The sequence below is a fragment of the Scyliorhinus torazame genome, chromosome 4 (genome assembly GCF_047496885.1).
Source record: "Scyliorhinus torazame isolate Kashiwa2021f chromosome 4, sScyTor2.1, whole genome shotgun sequence".
NCBI lineage: Eukaryota > Metazoa > Chordata > Chondrichthyes > Carcharhiniformes > Scyliorhinidae > Scyliorhinus > Scyliorhinus torazame.
The window spans coordinates 334,668,322-334,687,368 of NC_092710.1; the positions used below are offsets into that span (position 1 = coordinate 334,668,322).

Consider the following 19,047-nt stretch of genomic DNA (forward strand, 5'->3'; position numbering starts at 1 on the left):
TGTGTCCTGGTGACTCAGTTAAAGACAGTGAATGGCCAGCATTCCTGTGCATCAGAGTTCCACCGAGTGGGGAGGACAAGTGAGTCAATGTTATTCAAAGTGAGTGCTGGCCAGTTATCCTCGAGTCAGATGGGAGTGATTCCGGGGCTTGACCACGTTGTTTAACAACTCTGGGAATACTGCACTGTAGAAGGGTGCTGAGATATTAAGCTGAGCCCTCATCGTGCCTGGTCGAGCTGATGTGAAGGTCCTGTTATCTCTGTTAGGCAAAGCTTGGGATTCCAGTGAGGGTGGCGTGGGAGAAATTGAATTTGAGGTGATTGAAGAGCAATGGTCGAGGTAGGATTGGAGATGAGGGGCTTATTTTGGAACTAGGCACCTGGGGCGTTAAATATTTTTGGGATTTGGGGTGGAGAGACGTTTGGTAGAAAGTTATAGTTTAATTTGGATAGCTGTGTAATTCTCCCCTGTTATTTCGGTGTTGGCAGATCTGCCATGCACACAATGAGACTGATGATGTGTTCTATAGTATCAGACAGTGTTAAATCAGCTGGTCCACAATATCTCTTGTAATCTTTATTATTGTCACAAGTAGGCTTACATTAACATTGCCATGAAGTTACTGTGAAAGGACCCTCGTCACCACATTCCGGTGCCAGTTCGGGTCACAGAGGGGGAATTCAGAATGTCCAACAGCACGTCTTTCGGGACTTGTAGGAGGAAACGGGAGCACTTGGAGGAGTCCCACGCAGACAGGGTGAGAACGTGCAGACAATGACCGACAATGACCCAAGCCGGTGTCATCAAGGAGAATGGCCTCCTCCTGCTCCTATCTTCCATATAGATATGGCACTTGAGGCGAATGGGATCAAGGGTTATGTGGGGAAAGCAGGATTAGGCTATCGAGTTGGATGATTAGCCATGATCGTGATAAATGGGGGAGCAGGCTCGATGGGCTGAATGGCCTCCTCCTGCTCCTATCTTCTACATTTCATCACACAACCAGATTTCCGTTAAGACCACAATGTCGATGCAGTCATCCACAATTAGTTCACAAATGAATGGGAGTACTGGAGGGTGATTGTGTTGAGCTGCATTTCTAAACCAGGGGCTGGTTTAGCACCGTGGGCTAAACAGCTGGCTTGTAACGCAGAACAAGGTCAGCAGCGCGGATTCAATTCCCGTACCGGCCTCCCCGAACAGGCACCGGAATGTGGCGACTAGGGGCTTTTCACAGTAACTTCATTGAAGCCTACTTGTGCCAATAAGTGATTATTATAATATTATTATTATTATTAAGAGAGAGGTGATCCACTGGCAGAGTCCACAGGATGAAATAAAAAAACAGAAACATGCTGGAAATACTCAGTCGGCCAGTGAGCACGTGTGGAGAGAGAAACTGAGCTGACATTTTCAGGCAGATCTGATGGTCCAATTATTTCAGATTTCCAGTGTTGAAGTATTTTGTGTTTGTATGGGAGGGCTGGGTTGTATCGGATGGAAATGGGCAATATTCGGCCCCGCGGTGCAAAATGTGCAGTTAATTGTGGGAAGAGAGTGGGGAAGTTGGGGTTGCTGCTCAAATAGCGTCAACAGTGAGTGCATCGATGAGCCCAGGAGAGGATATCGGGGGAGGCACAGAGGGGAAAATAACAGCCTGGGCAGGTGCCAGGAGAGCAGGGATGCTGAAGGACTAGCAGGGAGTTTTCGGATGGTAAGTACCTGATAGTGGAAAAATGAAAAGATACCTAATGACAGGAGAGCGAGAGAGGGGGAAAGAGAAAATAGTGAAAAAAAAACGTGAAAGTTGAAGTATTTGGGGCATGGGCGCAAGTTGCACAAGTGAATGGACACAGTAAACTCCAGATATATGGCCTGGCGGTGTTGCAATTATTAGTTTACCGATATCTTGGTGGGTAAAGGGAATTAGAGAGGAGCTAGCAAGAGGGAGCAATGCTGTGACAGCATAAAGTTGGTATCGGTTGTGGGCAGAAAAGCCGAGGCAAGGTTAGAGGGAACCGTACGATCCAGACTCAGCAGAAAATATACTTCAGCCCGTGGATGTGAATCTGTGAGCAGGTACCAGGCAGACAGCTGAAGCTGAAAAAACAGTTTACCAGTCAGTGGAACAACCGTGAAGGAGAAAAAGCTGATCAAAGTTACTTTAAAATTGACGCAACAGATCAAATCAGCGGAGTTTTATGGTGTCATCCACTGTACTCGCAGTGGATGATACCATAGGGCTTAATTTTCCTGGGAAACTGCAAAGGTTGATGGTAGGCGGGAAAAGGCGCGTCGACAGCAACGGCAGCTTTCTCTGTTGTATAGTCCCACAGATTGGGGGTCAAAATAGCAAAGGGGGTGGGTCCCTGGAGTCTCGCTGGCAGGCCGGACTCTGATTTTTCCCACCCCGCCTGCAACTCTCGGATTGGGGCACCATTTTTAAAGGCCATCCCAACGCTAAGGAGTTCACCCTGGAATGTCCCCTCCGTAGCAGTGCTGGGGGGCAGTGCCAGGGGATGACACTGACCCCCTGAGAAGGGCACTTTCTGGAGCTCCCGTGGGAGGTCTGCTTGCAAGACCAGTCGGGTTTTACGCCGTTCTGCCCTCGTGCTGAAGTGGCATGCAAGGCAAGGCAGCACGTTAGCACTGTTGCTTCACAGCTCCAGGGTCCCAGGTTCGATTCCCGGCTTGGGTCTGTCTATGCGGAGTCTGCACGCTCTCCCCGTGTCTGCGAGGGTTTCCTCCCACAAGTCCTGAAAGATGTGCTGTTAGGTGAATTGGACATTCTGAATTCTCCCTCTGTGACCCGAACAGGTGCTGGAATGTGGCGACTAGGGGATTTTCACAGTAACTTCATTGCAGTGTTAATGTAAGCCTACTTGTGACAATAAAGATTATTATGTTTATTTCTAATGAGGGGGGGGAAGGATTATTCGGGCGTAAATGCCTGATGATATGCTAATTAATCCGAAAGATATTCCCGATGTTCAAAGCCACGAAATGCACCCAGTCACTCTCAGTGGGAGAAGACAACAGTGTTCACGTTGAAACAGGATTTGGCGGTTCTTGTGAGATCGGCAGCAGCGGAAAAACCCGGCCATAGTCTGGGGTCATTTAGAGTTTGATCGCATTTGGATGAGGGAAATGTACCGAATGGCAGGTGCTTCTAAAGTCCTGACTCCAGGCCAGCATCAAAACAGAACAGAATGCCTGACTTTCTTGCTTTGTTTTTGTACACTTTGACATGGAGTGTGATGTCCAAAATATGTGGAGGCTTGCAAAACTCCTCTATTTATAGATATTACTTCACAGGAAACCATCTCTCTGACAAGTAACCAAAGTTCTTTGGGCTGACTTTAACAGCGACCTGGGTTGGATGGGGGTTGTGGATACAACCTGTGTCTGTCCGCCCACCCGTGTGTAGCTAGGCCATAGGCTCGGATCACTGAGCAGCTCTCCATGGAGATTGCAGTTTGGGTTGTAAATCTGCCCATCACAGCTGTCCTTGTGCTAGCTCCGCATTAGCACTTTCTACCCTCTTCCTGTTTCCCTACCCGCACCCTTTTTCGTTTTTACAAGTATTGATTGAGTTTGTTGGTGGGACTGATGACATGGCCTCATTACCCTCTTGTGGTAATGGATTCCATATTCTGATAATTTTTTTTTTTTAAATAATATTTTATTGAAAATTTTTGGTCAACCAACACAGTACATTGTGCATCCTTTACACAACATTGTAACAATACAGATAATAATGACCTTTTTAAGTTTAAACAAAAACAACAACAAATAAATAAATATTAAATAACAAAAAAATAAAAACTAGCCCTAATTGGCAACTGCCTTGTCTCAGGCCACACCCTCCCCCCCACCCCCCCCCCCCCCCCCCCCCAAGTCCTGGGCCGCTGCTGCTGCCTTCTTTGTTCTCCCCTATCTATCTTTCCGCAAGATATTCGACGAACGGTTGCCACCGCCTAGTAAACCCTTGAGCCGACCCCCTTAGGACGAACTTAATCCGCTCTAACTTTATGAACCCCGCCATATCATTTATCCAGGTCTCCACCCCCGGGGGCTTGGCTTCTTTCCACATTAGCAATATTCTGCGCCGGGCTACTAGGGACGCAAAGGCCAAAACATCGGCCTCTTTCGCCTCCTGCACTCCCGGCTCTTGTGCAACCCCAAATATAGCCAACCCCCAGCTTGGTTCGACCCGGACTCCTACTACTTTCGAAAGCACCTTTGTCACCCCCATCCAAAACCCCTGTAGTGCCGGGCATGACCAAAACATATGGGTATGATTCGCTGGGCTTCTCGAGCACCTCGCACACCTATCTTCCACCCCAAAAAATTTACTGAGCCGTGTTCCAGTCATATGTGCCCTGTGTAATACCTTAAACTGAATCAGGCTTAGCCTGGTGCACGAGGACGACGAGTTTACCCTGTTTAGGGCATCTGCCCACATCCCCTCCTCAATCTCCTCCCCTAGCTCTTCTTCCCATTTCCCTTTTAGTTCGTCCATCATAGTCTCCCCTTCGTCTCTCATTTCCCTATATATATCCGACACCTTACCGTCCCCCACCCATTTCTTTGAGATGACTCTGTCCTGCACCTCTTGTGTCGGGAGCTGCGGGAATTCCCTCACCTGTTGCCTCGCAAAAGCCCTCAATTGCATGTACCTGAATGCATTCCCTTGGGGCAACCCATATTTCTCGGTCAGCGCTCCCAGACTCGCAAACTTCCCATCCACAAATAGATCTTTCAATTGCGTTATACCTGCTCTTTGCCACATTCCATATCCCCCATCCATTCCCCCCGGGGCAAACCTATGGTTGTTTCTTATCGGGGACCCCCCCAGTGCTCCGGTCTTTCCCCTATGTCGTCTCCACTGTCCCCAAATCTTCAGTGTAGCTACCACCACCGGACTCGTGGTATAGTTCCTTGGTGAGAACGGCAATGGGGCTGTCACCATAGCCTGCAGGCTGGTCCCCCTACAGGACGCCCTCTCTAATCTCTTCCACGCCGCTCCTTCCTCCTCTCCCATCCACTTACTCACCATTGAAATATTAGCGGCCCAATAATACTCACTTAGGCTCGGTAGTGCCAGCCCCCCCCTATCCCTACTACGCTGTAAGAATCCCTTCCTCACTCTCGGAGTCTTCCCGGCCCAAACAAAACCCATGATACTCTTTTCTATCCTTTTGAAAAAAGCCTTCGTGATCACCACCGGGAGACACTGAAACACAAAGAGGAATCTCGGGAGGACCACCATCTTAACCGCCTGCACCCTCCCTGCCATTGACAATGCTACCATATCCCATCTCTTGAAATCTTCCTCCATCTGTTCCACCAACCGCGTCAAATTTAGCCTGTGCAATGTGCCCCAATTCTTAGCTATCTGGATCCCCAGGTAACGAAAGTCTCTTGTTACCTTCCTCAACGGTAGGTCTTCTATTTCTCTACTCTGCTCCCCTGGATGCACCACAAACAGCTCACTCTTCCCCATGTTCAATTTATACCCTGAAAAATCCCCAAACTCCCCAAGTATCCGCATTATTTCTGGCATCCCCTCCGCTGGATCCGCCACATATAGTAGCAGATCATCCGCATATAAAGATACCCGGTGTTCTTCTCCTCCCCTAAGTATTCCCCTCCATCCCTTGGAACCTCTCAGCACTATCGCCAGGGGCTCAATTGCCAGTGCAAACAGTAATGGGGACAGAGGACATCCCTGCCTTGTCCCTCTATGGAGCCGAAAATATGCCGATCCCCGTCCATTCGTGACCACACTCGCCACTGGGGCCCTATACAACAGCTGCACCCATCTAACATACCCCTCTCCGAACCCAAATCTCCTCAACACCTCCCACAGATAATCCCACTCCACTCTATCAAATGCTTTCTCGGCATCCATCGCCACTACTATCTCCGTTTCACCCTCTGGTGGGGCCATCATCATTACCCCTAAAAACCTCCGTATGTTCGTGTTCAGCTGTCTCCCCTTCACAAACCCAGTTTGGTCCTCATGAACCACCCCCGGGACACATTCCTCTATTCTCATTGCCATTACCTTGGCCAAGACCTTGGCATCTACATTGAGGAGGGAGATTGGTCTGTAGGACCCGCATTGTAGCGGATCCTTTTCCTTCTTTAAAAGAAGCGATATCGTTGCTTCTGACATAGTCGGGGGCAGTTGTCCCCTTTCCTTTGCCTCGTTAAAGGTCCTCGTCAGTAGCGGGGCGAGCAAGTCCAAATATTTTCTGTAAAATTCAACTGGGAATCCGTCCGGTCCCGGGGCCTTTCCCGTCTGCATGTTCCTAATTCCTTTCACCACTTCTTCTACCGTGATCTGTGCTCCCAATCCCATCCTTTCCTGCTCTTCCACCTTGGGAATTTCCAGCCGATCCAAAAACTCCATCATTCTCTCCCTCCCATCCGGGGGTTGAGCTTCATACAATTTTTTATAAAATGTCTTAAACACTTCATTCACTCTCTCCGCTCCCCGCTCCGTCTCTCCATCTTCGTCTCTCACCCCCCCTATTTCCCTCGCTGCTCCCCTTTTCCTCAATTGGTGTGCCAGCAATCTGCTCGCCTTCTCTCCATATTCATACTGTACACCCTGCGCCTTCCTCCATTGTGCCTCTGCAGTGCCTGTGGTCAGCAAGTCAAATTCCACATGCAGCCTTTGCCTTTCCCTATACAGTCCCTCCTCCGGTGCTTCCGCATACTGTCTGTCCACCCTCAAAAGTTCTTGCAACAACCGCTCCCGTTCCTTACTCTCCTGCTTCCCTTTATGTGTCCTTATTGATATCAGCTCCCCCCTAACCACCGCCTTCAACGCCTCCCAGACCACTCCCACCTGAACCTCCCCATTGTCATTGAGTTCCAAGTACTTTTCAATGCATCCCCTCACCCTTAAGCACACCCCCTCACCCGCCATTAGTCCCATGTCCATTCTCCAGGGTGGACGCCCTCTTGTTTCCTCCCCTATCTCCAAGTCTACCCAGTGTGGGGCATGATCCGAAATGGCTATAGCCGTATATTCCGTTCCCCTCACCCTCGGGATCAATGCCCTACCCAACACAAAAAAGTCTATGCGTGAATAGACTTTATGGACATAGGAGAAAAACAAGAACTCCTTACTCCTAGGTCTACTGAATCTCCACGGGTCCACCCCTCCCATCTGCTCCATAAAATCCTTAAGCACCTTGGCTGCTGCCGGCCTCCTACCAGCCCTGGACTTCGACCTATCCAGCCTTGGTTCCAACACCGTGTTAAAGTCTCCCCCCATTATCAGCTTTCCGGTCTCTAGGTCTGGGATGCGTCCTAGCATTCGCCTCATAAAATTGGCATCGTCCCAATTCGGGGCATACACGTTTACCAACACCACCATCTCTCCCTGTAATTTGCCACTCACCATCACGTATCTGCCCCCGTTATCCGCCACTATAGTCTTTGCCTCGAACATTACCCGCTTCCCCACTAATATAGCCACCCCCCTGTTTTTCGCATCCAGCCCCGAATGGAACACCTGCCCTACCCATCCTTTGCGCAACCTAACCTGATCTATCAGTTTCAGGTGCGTTTCCTGTAACATGACCACATCTGCTTTAAGTTTCTTAAGGTGTGCGAGTACTCGTGCACTCTTTATCGGCCCGTTAAGCCCCCTCACGTTCCACGTGATCAGCCGAGTTGGGGGGCTTCCCACCCCCCCGCCCCCCTTGCCGGTTAGCCATCATCTTTTTCCAGCTTCTCGCCCAGTTCCCACGCAGCTGTATTTCTCCCAGACGGTGCCCCCCCGCCCATCCTTTCCCGTACCCACTCCCCCCTTTCCCCAGCAGCAGCAACCCAGTAATTCCCCCCCCCCCCCGCTAGACCCCCCGCTAGCGTAATTACTCCCCCCATGTTGCTCCCAGAAGTCAGCAAACTCTGGCTGACTTTGGCTTCCCCCCGTGATCACGGCTCGCACCGTGCGGCGCCCCCTCCTTCCTGCTTCTCTATTCCCGCCATAATTATCATAGCGCGGGAACCAAGCCCGCGCCTCTCCCTCGGCCCCGCCTCCCATGGCCAACGCCCCATCTCCTCTCCCTCCCCACCTCCCCCCATCACCACCTGTGGGAGAAAGAAAAGTTACCATACCGCAGGATTAATCATACAATCCCTCTTCGCCCCCCCCCCACTCGTCCCACCACTTTGTCCAAACGTTCATTTTCGTAGTCCAATCATTCCAATTTTTCTTCTACAATAAAAGTCCACGCTTCATCCGCCGTCTCAAAGTAGTGGTGCCTCCCTTGATATGTGACCCACAGTCTTGCCGGTTGCAGCATTCCAAACTTTATCTTTTTTTTGTGAAGTACCGCTTTGGCCCGATTAAAGCTCGCCCTCCTTCTCGCCACCTCCGCACTCCAATCTTGATAGACGCGGATCACCGCGTTCTCCCATTTACTACACCGAGTTTTCTTCGCCCATCTAAGGACCATTTCTCTATCCTTAAAACGGAGGAATCTCACCACTATGGCTCTGGGAGCTTCTCCTGCTCTCGATCCTCGCACCATAACTCTGTATGCTCCCTCCACCTCCAACGGACCCGTCGGGGCCTCCACTCCCATTAACGAATGCAGCATCGTGCTCACATATGCCCTGACGTCCGCCCCCTCCACACCTTCAGGAAGGCCAAGAATCCTCAAGTTGTTCCTCCTTGCGTTATTTTCCAGTGCCTCCAACCTCTCCACAGATCGTTTCTGGTGTGCCTCCTGTATCTCCGACTTCACCACCAGGCCCTGTATATCGTTTTCATTCTCTGCTGCTTTCGCCTTCACGACCCGAAGCTCCTGCTCCTGGGTCTTTTGTTCCTCCTTTAGCCCTTCGATCGCCTGTAGTATCGGGACCAACAACTCTTTCTTCATTTCCTTTTTTATTTCCTCCACGCAGCGTTTCAAAAACTCTTGTTGTTCAGGGCCCCATATGAAACTGCCACCTTCAGACGCCATCTTGGTTTCTGCTTGCCTTCCTTGCCGCTGCTCCAAAGGATCCGCTGCAATCCGGCCACTTTCCTCTCCTTTTTCCATCCGTGTCCAGGGGGAACACCCTTCTGGTTTACCGCACGGTGTTTTCAGCCGTTAAAATTGCCGTTGGGGCTCCTATCAAGAGCCCAAAAGTCCGTTTCACAGGGAGCTGCCGAAACGTGCGACTCAGCTGGTCATCGCCGCACCCGGAAGTCCATTCTGATAATTTATGTGGATGAAACAAACCCTACGTTTTGCTTCCTAAATTGATGCCAGGGATTCATTAATCATTATTGACCATCCCAAACTCAGTCCAGTTGCTCCAGTAAATTCAGCCCTAGGTTTTCCTCTGAACAAGAGGAGCTATTGGAGGCCAGATGGAATTATGTTGAATGATACAGAAGGCTGCCATTCGGCCTATTGAGACTTCCCCAACTTTTTCGAAAGAGTTTTGTGTTGGTCCAACTCAATTGCCCTTCCTCCATTGTCCTGCTAACTTTAATTTTTGCCCATTCCATTTTCAAATTTACTACTCAATTCACTTGTGTCCTCCTTTAAGTCAATAACTCACTATGTTTATTTTAAAGAAAAAAAAATCCTGATCTCGCCTTTTGCCAATTATCTGCAGTCTGATGTGCCTGGTTACTGACCTTCCTGCCAGTGGTGTCAGGCTTTCCCAATTTGCCGCATCAAAATCTTTCATAATTTTGAACATTTGTGTTGAATCGCTGATCATACCAGCAACTGAATTGACCTTTGTTGCGAGAGACGAGCTGGAGCTGTCAGCAGAGGAGTAGGGTGGTGCTGCTTTTCGTGAGGCTCACGGCAGCTGGGATCTGGTATTGTGAACTCGGGGAGTGCTCCAGTTAAAAGGGAGGGTCAGGCAGGAGTCGGCCTGTTTAGCAAGTCCAGGCCAAGTGAAGCATGTACTCATTCAGGCAACACCTGGTGTGGCACAGTTCCTGCAGCATTTTGTCCCCATTACCTTTTTCGGAATATAATTTGAAACATTTATCATCTTTGGGTGTCAGATGAGAGCTGTGAGATCACAAATGGATGCCCATTGCCTAGAATTCCCTCCCCGTTTTACACCTGGTCGCTTGTTTCACTTTATTTAATGGGTGTTATCGCTTCATTTTAACTTTGGTACTCGTTACACTAACCCACCTCTTTGAGTGGGAAACCGCTCAAATGGTGACTTTCTGACCTGATTTCTACATTGTTGTAGTTAAGATTGGTCAATTATGATTCCCTCGGGATGTGGAGCCATTGGAACCGATTCAAAGGGGCAGAATCCTCGGTGGGGCAAAGTAATGACAAAACCCTCTCGGAGCAATAAGGGGTGAGCAAGAAATGCTGAGCTTTCTGTCGGCGCTCCCATCCTAGGAATTTAAAACAAGCTGTAGAGGATGCATTGGTTTTTAACTTCCAGAGTTCCTTATATTCTAGTCTCCATGGGTTAGATGGTAACAAACATTGCTCTTCTATTCTTAAAAAGAAGGGAGGGGGAAAAGAGGGAATGGTAGACCAATTAGCCTAACATTAGGAGTTGGATAAATACCTAAGGGCTTGTTAGAGCTGACGCTAGGAGGAAGTTCCTCGTGGTTGGAGAGTCTCGACTATGAGCCATAGCCTCAGAATACGGGGTCAGCCCTTTAGGACTGAGATGAGGGGAATTTGTTTCACTTAAAGGATTCCATGGATGCTCAGTCATTGAGTATATTCAAGATAGAATTTTGAGGACAGCACGGTGGCGCATTGGATGGCGCTGCTGCCTCACGGCACTGAGGATCCGGGTTCGATCCCGGCCCCAGGTCACTGTCCGTGTGGCGTTTGCACATTCTCCCCGTGACTGCGTGGGTCTCACCCCCACAACCCAAAAGATGTGCAGGTTAGGTGGATTGGCCACGTTAAATTACCCCTTAATTGGAAAAAAATAATTGGGCACTTTAAATGAAAAAGAATAAGTGTTTTGGGCACTAATGGAATATGGGGAAAATGCAGGAAGATGGGGTTGGGGTAGACTATCTTATTGATTGGAAGGTTAGGTTAGAAGGGTGATTGTCCTGATCCTTCTATTTTTTCTTTCTTTTTTTTCTTTTATAAATTTAGAGTGTCCAATTCACTTTTTTCCAATTAAGGGGCAATTTAGCGTGGCCAATCCACCTACCCTGCACATAGAACATAGAACATAGAACATTGCAGCGCAGTACAGGCCCTTCGGCCCTCGATGTTGCGCCGACCTGTGAAACCACTCTAAAGCCCATCTACACTATTCCCTTATCGTCCATATGTCTATCCAATGACCATTTGAATGTCCTTCGTGTTGGCGAGTCCACTACTGTTGCAGGCAGGGCATTCCACGCCCTTACTACTCTCTGAGTAAAGAACCTACCTCTGACATCTGTCTTATATCTATCTCCCCTCAATTTCAAGCTATGTCCCCTCGTGCTAGACATCACCATCCGAGGAAAAAGGCTCTCACTGTCCACCCTATCCAATCCTCTGATCATCTTGTATGCCTCCATTAAGTAATCTCTTAACCTTCTTCTCTCTAACGAAAACAGCCTCAAGTCCCTCAGCCTTTCCTCATAAGATCTTCCCTCCATACCAGGCAACATTCTGGTAAATCTCCTCTGCACCCTTTCCAATGCTTCCACATCCTTCCTATAATGCGGCGACCAGAATTGCACGCAATACTCCAAATGCGGCCGCACCAGAGTTTTGTACAGCTGCAACATGACCTCATGGCTCCGAAACTCAATTCCTCTACCAATAAAAGTTAACACACCGTACGCCTTCTTAATAACCCTCTCAACCTGAGTGGCAACTTTCAGGGATCTATGTACATGGACACCGAGCTCTCTCTGCTTATCCATACTGCCAAGAATCTTACCATTAGCCCAGTACTCTGTCTTCCTGTTATTCCTTCCAAAATGAACCACCTCACACTTTTCTGCATTAAACTCCATTTGCCACCTCAGCCCAGCGCTGCAGCTTATCTATGTCCCTCTGTAACTTGTAACATCCTTCCGCACTGTCCACAACTCCACCGACCTTTAGTGTCATCTGCAAATTTACTCACCCATCCTTCTACGCCCTCCAGGTCATTTATAAAAATGACAAACAGCAGTGGCCCCAAAACAGATCCTTGTGGTACACCACTAGTAACTGGACTCCAGCCTGAACATTTCCCATCAACCACCACCCTTTGTCTTCTTCCAGCTAGCCAATTTCTGATCCAAACTGCGAAATCACCCTGAATCCCATGCCTCCGTATTCTCTGCAGTAGCCTACTGTGGGGAACCTTATCAAACGCTTTACTGAAATCCATATACACCACATCAACTGCTTTACCCTCATCCACCTGTTTGGTCACCTTCTCAAAAAACTCAATAAGGTTTGTGAGGCACGACCTACCCTTCACAAAACCGTGTTGACTATCTCTAATCAAATTATTCCTTTCCAGATGATTATACATCCTATCTCTTATAAACCTTTCCAAGACTTTGCCCACAACAGAAGTAAGGCTCGCTGGTCTATAGTTACCGGGGTTGTCTCTACTCCCCTTCTTGAACAAGAGGGAAACATTTGCTATCCTCCAGTCTTCTGGCACTATTCCTGTAGACAAAGATGACTTAAAGATCAAAGCCAAAGTCTCAGCAATCTCCTCTCTAGCTTCCCAGAGAATCCTACGATAAATCCCATCCGGCCCAAGGGACTTATCTATTTTCACACGTTCCAGAATTGCTAACACCTCCTCCTTATGAACCTCAAGCCCTTCTAGTCTAGTAGCCTGAATCTCCATATTCTCCTCGACAACATTGTCTTTTTCCTGTGTGAATACTGATGAAAAATATCATTTAGCACCTCTCCTATCTTCTCGGACTCCAAGCACAACTTCCCACTACTGTCCTTGACTGGCCCTACTCTTGCCCTAGTCATTTGTTTATTCCTGACATATCTATAGAAAGCTTTAGGGTTATCCTTGATCCTACCTGCCAAAGACTTCTCATGTCCCCTCCTGGCTCTTCTTAGCTCTCTCTTTAGGTCTTTCCTAGCTAACTTGTAACTCTCGAGCGCCCTTACTGAACCTTCATGTCTCATCTTTACATAAGCCTCCTTCTTCCTCTTGACAAGTGTTTCGACTGCTTTAGTAAACCACGGTTCTCTTGCATGACCACTTCCTCCCTGCCTGACAGGTACATACTTATCAAGGACACGCAGTAGCTGTTCCTTGAACAAGCTCCACATTTCCATTGTGCCCAACCCCTGCAGTTTTCCTCTCCATCTGATGCATCCTAAGTCTTGCCTCATCGCATCATAATTGCCTTTCCCCCAGATATAACTCACTAAAGTAAACACAACATCTTTGGGTTGTGGGGGCGAAACTCATGCAGACACGGGGAGAATGTGCAAACTCCACACGGACAGTGACCCAGAGCCGGGATCGAACCTGGGACCTCGGTGCCGTGAGGCAACAGGGCTAACCCACTGCGCCACCGTGCTGCCCTCTATTTATTATTTCTTATGTTCTCTCTGATACAACTGAGTGGTTTTCTTGGTCATTTCAGAGGGCAGTCACATTGCTGAGAGTCTGGATTCCGGCCTGGAGATGCGTATAGGCCAGACTGGTGTCATGTGAGAGTACCTTTAAGAAATGGGTGTTTATAAATGGGTGTGTATGTAAATATTTGTAGTGAGAGTATCTTTAAGAAGTGGGTGTTTATTACTGCAGTGATGTTAGAGTGGGTGGAGCTGGGTTATCTGTCAGCTTTTTACTTTCGCTTTAGGCTTTTTGCTGCAGGGTGGGTTTGGTTTCATTTTAGTTTTGGAGAAGCTGCAATCAGAGCAGGGTGTGTGTGAATCTCTGCAAGCTTATGAATGTCCATTTGCTGATTTCAACGTGGTAACTGTTCTCAGTAGTGAAGTTAAGCCTGATGTCTTTCTGTTAAAAGGTGTTTTTAAGTCTTATGGGTGTTAAAGGAAAGTAAGGATTACTTAGTGTTGTATTCTTTGGGGGTTGTATTTGAATTGATGATTGCTAAGATGTTCACTATGTTTTAAAAAGGTTAACTTGAGTTCATAGAATAAACATTGTTTTGCTTTAAAAAGATTTTCCATTTCTGCTGTACCACACCTGTAGAGTGGGCCGTGTGCTCCCCATACTACAATCTATTAAAGGTTGTGGGTCAGGTGAACTCCATGATACGCTTTGGGATTCTCTAAACCCTGGCCCATAACACTGGGTCAAGGTGGCAGATTTCCTTCCCTAAAGAACATTACTGAATCAATTGGATGGGGAGGAATCCCTGACAACTTGTTCCAAAATGTTCTCTCCGCTCCACTAACTTTCATTTATGGCCTTTGGTCCACTTGATTCCAGACTGACAACTCCAGTGCGGCACTGAGGAAGCTCTTCACTGCCAAGAGTGCTGTCTATTGGGTCAGATTTTGAAAACGAGGCCTGTCTTTGTGCTCAGGTGGATGTGGTAAACTTCAGTGGCCACTTTCTAATCCAGAACGACTATTAGCGAATGTTAACTTGGACCCACCTCCACCTGCGGCCATTTCTGGCCTTGGTTGCTACCCTTCCCCAATGGTCTGTTGCAGGGCGTTATGTCCGGAGGTTGTTTGAATTGCTCAATAATCCTCTGGCAGTGGATGAAGATGGCTTCCTGACCAAGTGCTCACTCTTCTTATTTCTCTTTGGACAGGTTTGGCTGTTGGTCTCGGAATTGGGGCCTTGGCAGAAGTCGCCAAGAAGACATGGAGGCCGGAGGAGCGTGAGGGTAGGTGGAAGCATGTCTAGCTTACCATGCTCCTGAGGGTGAGCAGCGTCTGCTCAGGGAATGGTGGTCTGGCTCCGTCACACTGCCCTGTTTCTGTGGTCACTTGTGACTGACCTACCTTCTTGTTGGGTAGAGACTGAATGCAGTGGGTGGGACCCGCAGGAAGGGGCTGCTTTGACCGGTTGCGAGACAACAACATTTATATAAGACCTTTAATCCTGTGGAATGTCACGAATCACTTCACGGGCGTGTTCTCAAACGCAGTCTGACACAAAGCTACACAAGGCAATCGGACAGGTGACCGAAAGCCTGGTCAAAGAGCTAGTTTTCAAATGTCTTCAAGGAGGAAAGCGCAGTCGAGAGATGGAGATGTGTATGGAGTGTATTCCAGAGTTTGGGGCCGAGGCAACTGGTGACATGGCCCCCAATGTTGGAGCGAATATGTTTGGTAAGTAAAAGAGGCCAGAATTAGAGGAGTGCAGACATGTTGGCGAGTTGTGGGGCTGGAGGAGATTAAAGAGAGAGAGAGTTGTGAGGCGGGGAAGAGATCATGGAGGAATTTGAAAACCCGATGAGAGTACTAAAATTGTGGCATTGCTTGCCATGGAACCAGGGTCAGTCGGTGAAGCACAGGGGGTCTAGTGAATGAGGTTTGGTAAGGGCACGGGCAACAGAGATTTTGATGAATTAACGTTTACAGTGGGTAGAATGTGAGCGACCTGTCAGGAGTGCGTTAGAATAATCCAGTACAGAGGTAACTAGGGCAGAGAGCTGGGATTACTACTTAGAGATTTAATAAGGAAGATAGAAGGATTGTTTCTCAAGAGTTACTGGAACAGGGAGAGCTTCAGCACCAGTGGTCATTAAGGCATGCAAAAGGAATGGGACAAAGATGTAAAAGAAGGGATATAAAAGGATATAGAATCATAGAATCCTGTCAGAGCTGAAGCAGGCCATTCGGCCCATTGAGTCTGCACCGGCCCTCTGAAGGAGCACCCTACCGAGGCTCACTCCCCTGCCCCATCCCTGTAACCCCCATCTCACCGTTGGACAATCCACCTGTGATAGGGATGAGGGCAAGAATTCAGTTTGCAGCACCAGTCCACATCGAATGTGGACTGACTTTGTCTCAGTCTCTTACTCGACATTGGGGGATGGCACTGATTTGTCCCCTTTTCACATGGTCATTGAAACAGAAAATGCTTTATTACTGATGCTTATTGGATATGTCTCCAGCCAATGAATCATTTGCAAAGTGTTGTCACTGTTGTAATGATTTTCAGAATTGGCTGGGAATTTGTCAGTATTTGCATGGGATTCCCAGGAGTGTGTCAGTAATTGTACGAGTTTTCTCGAGAGTATGTCAGTATTTACAGGGGTTTCCTGAGAGTGTGTCAGTATTTACCGGGTTTTCCTGAGTGTGTGTCAGTATTTACAGGGGTTCCCTGAGTGTGTCAGTATTTACAGGGGTTTCCTGAGTGTGTGTCAGTATTTACAGGGGTTTCCTGAGTGTGTGTCAGTATTTACAGGGGTTTCCTGAGTGTGTGTCAGTATTTACAGGGGTTTCCTGAGTGTGTGTCAGTATTTATAGGGGTTTCCTGAGTGTGTGTCAGTATTTACAGGGGTTTCCTGAGTGTGTGTCAGTATTTACAGGGGTTTCCTGAGTGTGTGTCAGTATTTACAGGGGTTTACTGAGTGTGTGTCAGTATTTACAGGGGTTTCCTGAGTGTGTCAGTATTTACAGGAGTTTCCTGAGTGTGTCAGTATTTACAGTGGTTTCCTGAGAGTGTCAGTATTTACAGCGGTTTCCTGAGAGTGTGTCAGTATTTACAGGGGTTTCCTGAGTGTGTCAGTATTTACAGGAGTTTCCTGAGTGTGTCAGTATTTACAGGGGTTTCCTGAGTGTGTCAGTATTTACAGGGGTTCCCTGAGTGTGTCAGTATTTACAGGGGTTCCCTGAGTGTGTCAGTATTTACAGGGGTTTCCTGAGTGTGTCAGTATTTACAGCGGTTCCCTGAGTGTGTCAGTATTTACAGCGGTTCCCTGAGTGTGTCAGTATTTACAGGGGTTCCCTGAGTGTGTCAGTATTTACAGGGGTTTCCTGAGTGTGTGTCAGTATTTACAGGGGTTTCCTGAGTGTGTGTCAGTATTTACAGGGGTTTCCTGAGTCTGTCAGTATTTACAGGGGTTTCCTGAGTGTGCGTCAGTGTTTACAGGGGTTTCCTGAGTGTGTGTCCGTATTTACAGGGGTTTCCTGAGTGTGTGTCAGTATTTACAGGGGTTTCCTGAGTGTGTGTCAGTATTTACAGGGGTTTCCTGAGTGTGTCAGTATTTACAGGGGTTTCCTGAGTGTGTCAGTATTTACAGCGGTTCCCTGAGTGTGTCAGTATTTACAGCGGTTCCCTGAGTGTGTCAGTATTTACAGGGGTTCCCTGAGTGTGTCAGTATTTACAGGGGTTTCCTGAGTGTGTGTCAGTATTTATAGGGGTTTCCTGAGTGTGTGTCAGTATTTACAGGGGTTTCCTGAGTGTGTGTCAGTATTTACAGGGGTTTCCTGAGTGTGTGTCAGTATTTACAGGGGTTTCCTGAGTCTGTCAGTATTTACAGGGGTTTCCTGAGTGTGCGTCAGTGTTTACAGGGGTTTCCTGAGTGTGTGTCCGTATTTACAGGGGTTTCCTGAGTGTGTGTCAGTATTTACAGGGGTTTCCTGAGTGTGTGTCAGTATTTACAGGGGTTTCCTGAGTGTGTGTCAGTATTTACAGGGGTTTCCTGAGAGTGTGTCAGTATTTCCAGGGGTTTCCTGAGAGTGTGTCAGTATTTCCAGCGGATTCCTGAGTGTGTCCGTATTTACAGGGGTTTCCTGAGTGTGTGTCAGTATTTACAGCGGTTTCCTGAGTGTGTCAGTATTTACAGCGGTTTCCTGAGTGTGTGTCAGTATTTACATTGGTTTCCTGAGTGTGTGTCAGTATTTACAGGGGTTTCCTGAGTGTGTGTCAGTATTTACAGGGGTTTCCTGAGTGTGTGTCAGTATTTATAGGGGTTTCCTGAGTGTGTGTCAGTATTTACAGGGGTTTCCTGAGTGTGTGTCAGTATTTACAGGGGTTTCCTGAGTGTGTGTCAGTATTTACAGGGGTTTACTGAGTGTGTGTCAGTATTTACAGGGGTTTCCTGAGTGTGTCAGTATTTACAGGAGTTTCCTGAGTGTGTCAGTATTTACAGTGGTTTCCTGAGAGTGTCAGTATTTACAGCGGTTTCCTGAGAGTGTGTCAGTATTTACAGGGGTTTCCTGAGTGTGTCAGTATTTACAGGAGTTTCCTGAGTGTGTCAGTATTTACAGGGGTTTCCTGAGTGTGTCAGTATTTACAGGGGTTCCCTGAGTGTGTCAGTATTTACAGGGGTTCCCTGAGTGTGTCAGTATTTACAGGGGTTTCCTGAGTGTGTCAGTATTTACAGCGGTTCCCTGAGTGTGTCAGTATTTACAGCGGTTCCCTGAGTGTGTCAGTATTTACAGGGGTTCCCTGAGTGTGTCAGTATTTACAGGGGTTTCCTGAGTGTGTGTCAGTATTTACAGGGGTTCCCTGAGTGTGTCAGTATTTACAGGGGTTCCCTGAGTGTGTCAGTATTTACAGGGGTTTCCTGAGTGTGTCAGTATTTACAGCGGTTCCCTGAGTGTGTCAGTATTTTCAGGGGTTCCCTGAGTGTGTCAGTATTTACAGGGGTTCCCTGAGTGTCAGTATTTACAGGGGTTTCCTGAGAGTGTCAGTATTTACAGGGGTTCCCTGAGTGTGTGTCAGTATTTACAGGGGTTTCCTGAGTGTGTGTCAGTATTTACAGGGGTTCCCTGAGTGTGTCAGTATTTACAGGGGTTCCCTGAGTGTGTCAGTATTTACAGGGGTTCCCTGAGTGTGTCAGTATTTACAGGGGTTCCCTGAGTGTGTCAGTATTTACAGCGGTTCCCTGAGTGTGTCAGTATTTACAGCGGTTCCCTGAGTGTGTCAGTATTTACAGCGGTTTCCTGAGAGTGTCAGTATTTACAGCGGTTTCCTGAGAGAGTGTCAGTATTTACAGCGGTTTCCTGAGAATATGTCAGTATTTACAGGGGTTTCCTGAGAGTGTGTCAGTATTTACATGGATTTCCTGAGTGTGCCAGTATTTACAGGGGTTTTATGGAGAGTGTGTCAGTATTTACCGGGGTTTCCTGAGTGTGTGTCATAGAACATAGAACGATACAGCGCAGTACAGGCCCTTCG

General features: G+C 47.9%; 1 protein-coding gene across 2 annotated transcripts in view; it reads left to right on the top strand.

Annotated features, from left to right (window-relative positions):
- Positions 1 to 19,047, top strand: part of coq8aa (coenzyme Q8A, genome duplicate a) — a 143,327-nt gene that overhangs the window by 44,662 nt on the left and 79,618 nt on the right. For both annotated transcript variants that reach the window (XM_072500226.1, XM_072500227.1), the window contains exon 5: positions 14,723 to 14,797. In XM_072500226.1, the coding sequence (XP_072356327.1) occupies positions 14,723 to 14,797 (75 nt within the window). The remainder of the gene's footprint in view (positions 1 to 14,722; positions 14,798 to 19,047) is intronic.